This window comes from Varanus komodoensis, unplaced genomic scaffold, assembly GCF_004798865.1.
Source record: "Varanus komodoensis strain SLA01 unplaced genomic scaffold, ASM479886v1 scaffold15, whole genome shotgun sequence".
Lineage (NCBI taxonomy): Eukaryota > Metazoa > Chordata > Lepidosauria > Squamata > Varanidae > Varanus > Varanus komodoensis.
Window position 1 is genome coordinate 22,715,299 of NW_025335440.1, and position 11,234 is coordinate 22,726,532.

General features: G+C 46.8%; 1 protein-coding gene across 23 annotated transcripts in view; it reads right to left on the bottom strand.

The window, feature by feature from the left end:
- Nucleotides 1-11,234, bottom strand: part of KIAA1217 (KIAA1217 ortholog) — a 431,120-nt gene that overhangs the window by 18,593 nt on the left and 401,293 nt on the right. For all 23 annotated transcript variants that reach the window (XR_006414224.1, XM_044425234.1, XM_044425220.1 and 20 more), the window contains 2 exons: nucleotides 8,209-8,384; nucleotides 1,577-1,707 (listed from right to left, as the gene is read on the bottom strand). Coding sequence is in view for 22 of the 23 variants with exons in the window: in XM_044425234.1 (XP_044281169.1) it covers nucleotides 1,577-1,707; nucleotides 8,209-8,384 (307 nt within the window). In the remaining variant the exon portion in view is untranslated. The remainder of the gene's footprint in view (nucleotides 1-1,576; nucleotides 1,708-8,208; nucleotides 8,385-11,234) is intronic.

Consider the following 11,234-nt stretch of genomic DNA (forward strand, 5'->3'; position numbering starts at 1 on the left):
GTTTTCCTTTGTTTCAGTGAAACTCACTATAAAAAAAATGAAAACAGACAAAGAAACCAACATTGGAATTGTCATGGCAGGATAGGAGAAAGATTTGATCAAAAGCCCTTCTGTTCTACAAACACATCCCGGAAACTTACACTGATTCTGGAGCTGGCATAAATACGCCTCCCACAGTAGGAAATCAGAAAGCAGCTGGGCAGGGGGCATCCCCCAACCACCCGTGGAATGGGAACGCAGGTCTCCTACTTCCTCAACCTTTCAGTTGTGGCCAACTGATTTTTTACCCTTTCCTCTTTTGCACTACTCTGCACCAGGCATGGGAAATTTTCCTTCTGGGAAGGACCACATCCAAGGTCCGCATTCCGCCAGTGGGCAGCCCAGAGCCATGGAGGACAGGGTGGCAGAAAGGTTCCTTTTTGCTTAGGACACAACAGAAAACAGAAACATTTCAATCCAGGCATTCACTTTCCTGAACTCACTTTCCTGAAAGTTCCCTCCAATGGCTTTAAGGTTGGGGGACAGAACAGAGGAAAATAAAGGACTACCAACAATGGGGAGTCAGGCAGGTGAGGGGTGTGGCTGGCTAGGTGGGATGTGGCTTCAGTAGAGTCAGCAGGACTGGACTGAGAAGAACGGATGCCTGCATTTGGCTGATGTTGCAGCGGTTCCCAGCCCGTCGGCTACCCTGGGCTAAGTTGCCCTTAGTTGCCCTGCATTCTGTGACATTGCAGCGAGAAGCCTTGCAGCTCCACCTCAGTCTCCTGTTTCTCCAAATAAGAACAGAGTTGTTCCTGTCACAGAACTGGAAATCTGCTCCACTGGAATATATCTCCAAGCAAGTCTTTAAGCATATAGGATGCTGCCTCATTTCCAGTCATACCTGTGGTTCATCTAGGCCAGGAGTGTCAACGCTGACAGGCAGTGGTCCTCCAGCAGGGCAGGGGGGAGTCTAAGCCAAGCCTACCTGGAGAGGCTGGGACAGAGGCTGGACGTGCAATGCAACTGCTCTACAGCCCCTTCGCCAAATGAATGCAGTGTAAGAGCCACTCACCTTGAGAAACGCACATCCCTGCAGATGCTTTAGACCAGGGTGGGCCGTACACAACCTGTGGGGCATATGTGGCCCCCAGAACTCCTACAGTTATGCCCCCCATACAGCAAATTACCTGCAGCACCATGGAATGCCCCAGAGTTCAAATTAGTTTGTGGCATGGAGCTCCGCAGCAGCTGCGGGTGCCGTTTTGTTCCTCAGAACAAAAGGATGATGATGAGTATTTTCTGAGTTAGTGGCATCCTGGTGAAATGAGGTAAAAGCTGCCCTGAACTTCCCGAAGTTGCCCATCCTTGCTTCAGCCGGCTCGACAAATTCCACATTAGATAATTTCTGTGTAAATTAAGATATGTGTGGGGGGTCATGTCCTGTTTTTGTAAAATCACTGTGTGCGTCCAGCATAGATCAACATTCCCCCAACTAGCTGAGGGTGGACTATCCACCATCCACTTACCCTTGGAGTACAGCAGCCGACCTTTAAATAAGATTTCCGAAACCCAAAAAATAAAATCTGAAAGGTACCTTTGAGGCTAGCAACTGCCTCTCCGACTTGCCGTAGGAGAAAAGCTCCGTCTTCAACATCTTTCAGTGTAACTATCCGATTAGTTGTCATAGATTCCTTCTTCAGCTCTTCAACAAAACTTTCCAGCTCACTGGAGAGGATAGAACGTGTTTTTAGATAGGTAACATCATAGGCAAGATCTATTCTCAGCTCTTTCAATGCTTTCATAGTTTTCAGATAAATAGGATCCATTTCCCCCCAACTTATTACAGTCTGGCTTTATGCTCTAATTGTGTAAATAAGTCAGAGAATAAATGGCACAATTCTCCACAGGTTTACTCAAAATTCCCCTGCACTACTCTCAATAGGACTCACTCCTAAGTGCTTATGTTTCAGCCTAAGAGATATTTACCAACTGTGCAAATGGGCTACAATGTACCACAACTGCACTGTTACTAAAGATGCAGGACTAGCACTGGAAGATGCCAAAGCCTTCGCAAACTTTCAGACAGCAACACTTCTGACCAGTCCCCAAAGGGGGCAAAGGAAACCTAGATTACTGGCTTTTAGATCCTAATCAGCTGAAAGGAGACAGTTGCAGTTAATGGAGACTGATCTAATGCAAAGACTGCAGTGGAAGCCATTCTTAATGTCAGTGAATGGAATGGTGGCCAGGAACTCCCATCGCTCAGCTGGGAAATACAACAAGAGGACACCACTCTTCCCGGATCGTCCTGTTTTTCACACTGGTTTGGGTTATCAGGTGATGTTCTGGGTCATTCATTTCCTAGTAGACACATTCTCAGCCAGGATAAACGGCATGTGAGAATTTAGGAAAATCAGCTCAAAATTGAGACTTTTACGTGCAACTCTGGGCAGGTGCAGCCAACATTTGATCTCTTAAGTACCAGCTGATCTCGCTCTTCTGCACTTCAGATATGAAGGTGAGACTCAGAGAAGATTGGAGAGGATGGGTTCTAGGTTTTTCCAGGTTAGAAAAATGGCAGCATTTGAAATCATGGAAGATGCCTCCTCTTATTTTCCAAACTATATTTCCAGATGCTAATCGAGACACTGAAAAGAACATTTAAGGAACGTAATAGCTGTGCAACCAGATCTAATTTTAAACCATAGAAGAGCAGACCAACCATTAGACTAGAAAATGTCAAATATGACAAAATGAGAGCACTCTGCTCTTAAAGGCAGCCTAAAAATCATTTTAAATGAATACATAAATGAGTTAGAGGCATGATTCATATATTTGATGTGTTGCCTGCTTCATCTTAGCTGATCAGAGAAGACATGTGCAAGCAAAGTGTTAGTTGAAGAAACTAAGAAATTGATCTGTCCGGGGAACAGAAAGTAGCAGAAGCCAAAACAGAGAACAGGATCTCTGTAGGGACTATGCGGCTAAGTGGAAAAGATCACACATTGCATGCAGAAGACTGCAAGTTCAATCCCCAGCAACTCTAGGTAGGGCTGGACAAAATCTTTCCAGGAACTCCGGAGAGCTGCTGTTTCTGGACCAAGGGTTGGAAACCGCATGCAGCCTCTTTCTGTTTCCTGGACTCTCAGAAACAGTCAGCAGAGGGCAGTGAATGAGCAGCATTCTCTGCTCTTCCAGAGAAAAGAATTCAGCATCATTACACATTTGCAATACAGGACAGAACTCCAGGTTACACATATCTGCATGCAAGCTGGTGTCTAAATCCTAACAGCTTCTTCAGGGAAAAGGAGACACTAGCAGGGCCTACTGTGTCGAGCTTTTCATCAGGACAAACCAGCAGCCCTGCTAGATCAGACAGTCCATCCTGCTCGGCTTTCTGCTCACACAAAGGCCAACCAGCTGCCACAGGAAACTTACATGCAGGACACAAGCACAGTGTCCTGCCCCTACCCAGCCACTGCCTCTTTGCTCAACTCCTCATCTTGTGTGTGTGCATGTACATGCACACGCACACACAGAGCGAATTCACTCCCACCACTTCCCCTAAATGCTGAAAGGAAATTGCTGCCTGTAATACAGTTACAGCCATTCACACAACCAGTTCAGCCATGAAGAAGCCATTTCCCACCCTTTTACAGCACAATCCTGTGCATGTCTAAACATGAATAGGGGGAGTGTGGCTGGCTGGCTGGCTGGTGTCATGGGCCTTTTTTTCCTGTCTAAACACACATGGGATTGCACCCTTAGCTTTCTGGTGTTTCCACACTATAAGTAAATCCACATTAAACAAGTTACAAAACAGTTCTGCGGATGGAGTAGAGAAGCTCATCCAATATGCCAACTAATCAGTGCCTGTGCAACCAGCTTCTGCTGCAAATTCACAGGGCTTGTTTAGAGATTAAGCTAAAGAATAGATTTGTCGGCCAAGAAAAAGATGACCACTGGGTTTGCACTGCACGCCCATTGCTTCATAATGTTTATCTGTATGCAGTCTAAGCCGGTTTAATCCATCTGAAGTCAATGGGACCTAATTCCCTTCAATACTAGCATTTCACTTTCACTTACTTGATTTCTTTGAGATAGACCCACATTGATTACACTTTGGTCCTGAAGTGGGTTCATGCAATAGTTTAATTGCCTTGTACTTATTTATTTTCCGATTTATATCCTGCCTTTTTCCTACAAAGGGCTCAAGGCAGCTTACATCTCCTCCTCCATCTTATCCCCACAACAACAACCCTGTGAGGTAGGTTGGGCTGAGAGTCTGTGACTGGTCCAAAGTCACCCAGTTGGCTCCATGGCCGAGCGGGGACTTGAACCCCGGTCACCTGAGTCCCAGTCCCGTGCTCTTAACCACCACACCACACTGGCTCTAGTTCAGAGAGAGCACTAGTACTAGTACTAGTTCAGAGAGAGCACACACTATACCTAGAGAATTTAGCATTCTCTGGCAGAAAAATACAACAGACCTGGAGCAGCACAAAACTGAGGTCTATGCAAAATATGTTAAAACAATCATAATCACATAAAATAGCTGACTGGCCTTGGGAGCCCACCCTTGAAAAAATCTGCAAGGAATGGAGCGTACCGGAGCTGTACCTGCCAGTCACATGCAAGGAACATGGATGGCATCTCTCCAACTTACTGCACCGTTAGACTTCAGCTAGAAAACGGTACCTAGTTTTGGTCATCGCCAGCACTGTTACTGGCTGCTCTCTATGATGTGTTGAGCACCAGCCCAGAGGCATTTTAAAGAACACAGAGCACAGGCAATGAAAAGTTACATTATGTATTATATTACTAACATTTATATACACACTTATTTGCATAAAAAGCCATAATGGTACTGTGCAACTGTTTAATGATGGTAAATTAAATGGTGGCGAGTTGCTCAGAAGAAGGGAAGGAAAGGCAGGGATGCTTCCTGTGTTATCTTTTCAGGCAGGGAGGAGCCAAACCTTTCCCCGGCTGCAGGCCCAATTAAACTTCGGAGATGCTCTCAGGAACTGCCTTCCAGTGATGGGCATAGCTGAAGGAATGCGGGTGTAAAGTACCAGCTTATTTTTGCTCAAAGGTCCTGTGTTCAGTAACTAAACCAATGTTAGGGAAAGATTTCAGCCCTTTAGAATGGGAAAAAGAAGTGCAAAAGCTGGGAAGCAACCCACAGTTGGGTGGAAGGGGCACAGTCATATGGAAGACTCTGGAAGGTTGGATTGAGAGCCAGGGCAGGCCAAACATGGCCTTTAGGGCTGAGGTTGCACAACCCCTGCCTCACACCTGTGTGCCAGGAGGGGTAGCGGGGCAGCAAGCAAGCCTCTCTATGTGCCTTTGACCACGACAATCAGAAGCTGCAGCAGAAGCATCCCAGAAGCCGGGGTTGCATAGCTCTGCACAATGCCAGCAGCAGGCACGGAAAACTGCCTATCCTAGGGAAACTTGCAACTGGAAAGCTCCTGCTGCAGAGATCTGGGCATGAGGCAGAGGCCTCTGGAGAGACTGTGCCAGGCCCATGTCCCAGGAAGGGAGCAGGGAGGAAGGCTGGACAAGCATGGCAGGGCTGAAGCTTAATGGAACCAGGCCAGAATTTAGGGAGTTGTTCTTTGAAATGGTCCCTATTCTATACTCATTCCTTGTAGCAGATATATAGGCAAATCTGCAAATTTTAAACAATTGATTAAACTAATACGATTATCGACTATGTTTTCTCTCAAAGACAACCATATTATTATTATATTTATACCAGCTGTTCCCCCTTTTGTAAGGGAGCCAAGGCCATTTACACTGCTCTCTTCCTCTCCCCTTTTGCCTCACAGCAACACCCCCAAGAGGTAGGATAGGCTGAGTGTCAGTGACTGGCCCAAAGTCACCCAGTGAGCTTCATGCCAAAGAGGGGACTAGAACCCAGATTTTCTGAGTCCCAGTCCAACACTCTAACCCTTGTACTATTCTAGATTTTAAATGAATGCCCCAATATAGAGTGTTCTAAATCACAAAAGAGGCAGAGAAATGTATTGGCCAGATTTACACAAGAGGCTGGATACTTTGGAGGAAATCATAGGCAGCTGGCAACCCCCATGACATCTGAGCCTCCTCTGGAATAAAGGGTATGTTGTTATTTACAGGGCCTAGATGATAGTAAATAGCAACACAGCACTATATCTGAAGGACTATGATTAAAAATGCCAGCAAGGAACTGATCATAAAATTCATCCTTGAAATAAAGACCCCATTCTGCAGATACAGCGATCTGTAAATTAGGAAAAGTAATAACAGCAGTTAATTTCCTAATGAGTAATTAACATAACACACATGCGGAGAAAGAATTATTTGGATAAGGTATTGATTTTGTTGCAGTCTAATCAATAAAAATATCTATCACCTCCTCTGAAAAGTAGTTGAAGCATCTGGCCAAGTCAAAAACAGATCAATTAATATATCAGGAACTCTTTTGTTGCAGATCCTTGGTTGCCTGTAGCCAAAACCATTTTATGCAGAAAGGAATTCCACTTAAGTCAATGGAACTTAAATGCAAATGAACATGTCCAGGTTTTTAATTTTCATTACACTTTTATCCCACCCTTTCTCCAAGCAGCCCAGACTGTGTGTGTGACCGGTGAAGACCAGCAACTTGTCCAACTTCATAGATGGGCAGATATTTCTGAATCTGCTTTTCCCACACTGAAAGCATTTCTGGAGCCAATACAACTCACTAATTCATCTCCTATTAAATGCCAAAAAGGATGCAGGCTTATGACCTGTACCTAACCACATGTCACAAAAATAAATGAAAGCATGCAGAGATCAAAATCTGCTGCAAAACATTTTGCCAAAAGGTGTGCTGGTTGTGCAAGTGCTCATTTGCAGGCACACATTTGGCAGCGGAGCATCATTTAGTGGCATATGCTGTTCTTTTCTGCAGGCCTGCAGTAGGTAATTGTAGAGGGACAGCAGGAGCCTCTGCATTATGGTGGAGGGACTGCAATGGCTTGTTCCTAAATCAGTGCACACCGAGGGCTTCAGCCTAGGAAGAGTTTAAGGGTAAATTTTAAATCTTAAACATCTAAATTCATGCTTAGAAAGAAAAAGTACTACAAGGCCCAGGGTGCTGGCTGGGACATGTTGGGAGTTGTAGGCTATTTTTATGTCTAAACAGGCATAGGACTGTGGTCTAAAGGACATATATTTGACTCTTGCAAATTTAATGTAACTAAAACAGTTCCATTCACATCTCTGGCCAAGTAGTACAGCTCCATAGAGAGGGCAGGTAGGAGAGGGAGGGAGAGAGGGAGAGCGCGAGCACAAGCAAGCACGTGCTGGTAGGAGAAAACCAGATATGTTTGCTGGGAATCGTTTGCTTTATGTTTTGCACAACCTTCTAAAGAGGGCCCTCAAACCGGAGTAATGAGAAAAGGTTGATTTTTTGCTGCAGAACCATTAGAGCAGCAGCAACCTCTCAGCCATTCATTCTTCCAGACCCCCCGGGAACTGACTTTCTCTGGAGGACAGCACTGTCCATCCAGCCTGTACTGCAACCCTGAACTGGCCTGCTGCCCTTGGTGGCAGAGGAGGATGCTGCCTGTTGCGGTAAATATTTCATTGCAATGCCGACTCATTGCAATGGAATGAAATAAAAGGCAACATCTTCTCCTTTGTTCCAAGCAGCAAAATGCCTTGCCATAACCATTTTTAGCTTTCCCCATCAGTAGTTCTGGAACTGGGGGCAGAATTAGAAGCCTGCTGCCCACTGGAACAGTGCTGGATGAAATTCTGGGCTTTTATAAACTTTTATAACCTGTGAAGCCATCTTTTTGAAACCAACCTATTTGAAGAATAAGGTGCGGGCAGGGAGTGTGTGGCCTGTGGGCACATCATGACCCCAAATGGCTTCCTTGGTGTCCTACTTTAAAAAAAATGCATGCCTGCTCTTCCTGCCAACTGGTACAGCTTCAAAGCAGAATGAAGGCTGCAGCTGCTGCCATGCTTTTTCCCATGAAAACCTCCAGGCCACACAGGGGGCTCAGAGGCTTTCAGGTTCAGGACATGCTTTCTCGGCTGGGTGCCAGGCATCAAGAAGAAGGAGGGAACATGCCCCCCCCACATGGCAGCTGCTTTGTGGGGCTCCCAGGACAATCCCGCCCACTGCCAGATGTGCCCACAGCCCAAAGTGTGGGCCTCCCCAGTTTAGGAAGAGAGTTTTGCACCCACCATAAGCTCTTCACGATCCTTTCCTCTTCATGGAGGTATTTCTGCCTTTCCTGCTCCACCAGGTGGCGCTGCCGTTGCACGGGATCTTCAAGCCTCTTGGCTCTTTCACTCACTCTGTCGCTGATTTCCAGCTCCGCTTTCTTCACCATGGCCCTCAGCACCTCCTGGTTCTGCAGCTGTGACACAAAAGAAGCCACTTCAGTTCTCTCAGCCTGTCCCCTTGTATCCGAAGACACTGTTCCACTCAGGACTGGGTTGGGAGACGCAACTCCGCCAATGGATGCACTTTGAAAAAGAAGCAAAAGCGAAGCCTTCTCCTTCCAACTTTACAGATAAGCGGGTGTTATTTCAAGGAGAGAGGATCAGGAAAGGGGAAAGGGCACCATGGCCATCAATACAGAAACCAGTCTTCCCTCCCAGCGCCTGGCTGGGAACTGCACTCCAAGGGGAGGCTGGTATAAGCCTGCATCTAAGTTCCAGCAGGACATCGGCAATCAGGGTGTGTGCTGAGTTCACTGCATTTCAGTGTGTCAGACCACAATTTCACACTGGGCTGGAACCTTTATGGGCTCTTTAATGCAGCATTATCTGGCACAAATAAGCTGTCAGCAATGATTTTAGCAGGACGCAGCAGCTGCTCTTCCAGAAGACAGCACAAATAAATTATTCTGTTCTACAGGCATTACCTAAAATTGCTTTATTGGAAAAAATGGGGCAAAGCACATCAAATTCCAGCTGTCACCTTTAGACAGCTGGGTGGAGTCAAGGAGTGAGACTTGAGGCAGGCTGGCCAAAATATGGAGGGAAGTCAAGCAGGGCAGCAGCCCTGGGTTCTGCATCCACCTTGTCCATCAGATGTGGTGGACTACAAGTTCCATGGCCACCCATGGGAATTGTAGTACAGTGCATCTGAAGGTCACCAGGTTGGGGAAAACTGTTTTACATCCATCTGCTGGTTTCTTCCTATCTCCCTCCTGTAGTCCTAAGAGAAGAAGAGCAGCTTTGGTTTGGGTCAGACCAAAGTCCTCCCTGGTCCGGCCTTCTACGCCCACAGTGGCCACCAGGCACCTCTGGGGAGCCCACAAGCGGGACAAGAAGGGCAACTGGCCTCACACGCAGTTGTTCCCCGGCAACAGTTATTCAGAGGTATGCAGCATCTGATCCTGGCAGGGTCACATAACATATCACTGGGCTAGTGAACCCTAATCTTTGTGAGCCACCCCGAGGCTCTGTTGCAATGGGGGTGGCATAGAAATGTTTTAAATAAATAAAATAAATAAATATTCTTTGTTAATCTAATTTCCTTCTCAAGCCACCTAAGCTTTGTGCCAGAAAATTCCACAGCTGATCAATTAATGTACACCCCAGTTTTCAGCTACTCATAAGCTTGGCTCACAGAGACATTCACAACAAGACACCCACAGAATGGTATAATCAACATAAGGCTGGGGTGGGAAATCTTTTCAATCCAAGCCAAGGGCTAAATTCAATTTTGGAGAAAATCTCTGGGGCTGCATCTGTGTGGTGGGCAAGGAGCAGGGAGAAAGCCACAAGGAAAAGGGGAGGGGCAACAGTAGAGAAAAGCTCAACCAAAGTCAGGAACCTACCAAACAGTGGTTAGGGCAAAGGTGTGTGGCCAAGGGACAGGCACCTTCACCTGGGGAAACTCAAAACAGGCCCACTGACCAAGGGCAGGGCAATGGTGAGTGCTTTCCTGATTTAGTGCCCCAAAGTTGGACCAGATTCAAGGGTCCTGCTTCTATTGAGCTGTCTCTGCACACCATTTCTGACCCAGGTAACCTCGAAATAGGACACCCCGTTTCTGTGACTCCAAAAAAACTCAGGCAGGATCACTGGCTTTGGCAGCAATGTTGATCAAATGAGAGTAAGGATGGGCACATGAAAGTATCCACAGGTGGCAGCAGAAACATCTGACTGTGCTACTGACCCCCTACAGACGTGGGCAGTGATCGGTTCATCCTATCTGAACCTGGATTAAGGAATGCATTCCCATTTCTCCAGCACTGGAGGAGGTTAAACTGCTTTGACAATCCTAAGAAAAAGGTTCCCTCTTATCCAGCATCCCATTCACACTATGACATAGAAACAGAGCGAGTCAGAAGGGGTCTCCCAGGCCATCTAGTCTGATCCCCGGCTCTAGCCGGCTCCGCTCAAGACATGCACCTGCCTCTGAGAAGCCCACAAGCAGCACATAAGTGCAACAGCACCTTCCTACTTATATTCCCCAGTGACGGGCAAACATACTGTCCCTGATAACGGGGGCAGCATACAGTCACCAGACTAGGAGCCATCGGTAGTGTTCCCCTCCATGAATTGGTCTGATTGCCTTTTCAAGTGGCTGGCATGGAAAAGGAAAGCTGCAGTGACTTTGGGCTGCTGTTGAAGAGTAATGACTCTTTGGAGAAGGCTGCCCTGTCGCAGCTGGTTCTCTGTAAGACACAGAAAGAGAATCTGACTACCTATTCACTCACTGAGAGGTGCCAAGAAAGAGGCAAAGCTTCACTCAGACTCCCCCCCCCCCCAGTGTGAGCAGCACACACACTTTGGCAGAGGGCTCTCTGTGTTCTGCGTTGTGGTGCGGCAGCAGCAGATAATCAGGGAAGGTCCCCTGCCACCTCGGTTCTCCTTGCTTGCATCCTGGCTCAGGAGAAAAAAGTGGAGCTGTTCACACACCCCTGTCCACTTTCTCAATGAAACTTCCATCATTTCAAGAGCATATTCCAAAATCAGGCGGGGAATTTAGGTTATTTAGGGCCTTCCGTTCCCCCCTTAGGGGAATGCCACCTGGCCTTTACCACATGGCTGCCACTGTTCCCAATGAGCACCAACACAGCCTAGAGACCATGGGCCAGGCTTTGAGGTTTTGCTATGATGCAGCATTACAGCCCATGAGAACCTTATTTCTTGTTGAAATCAATGTGTTTGGTTTTTTAAAGCTTTTCAATATCCATGTTCCTTGAGCTGTGAATAAGGAAACTGGTGACAGATCAACCTTCCCCAACCTG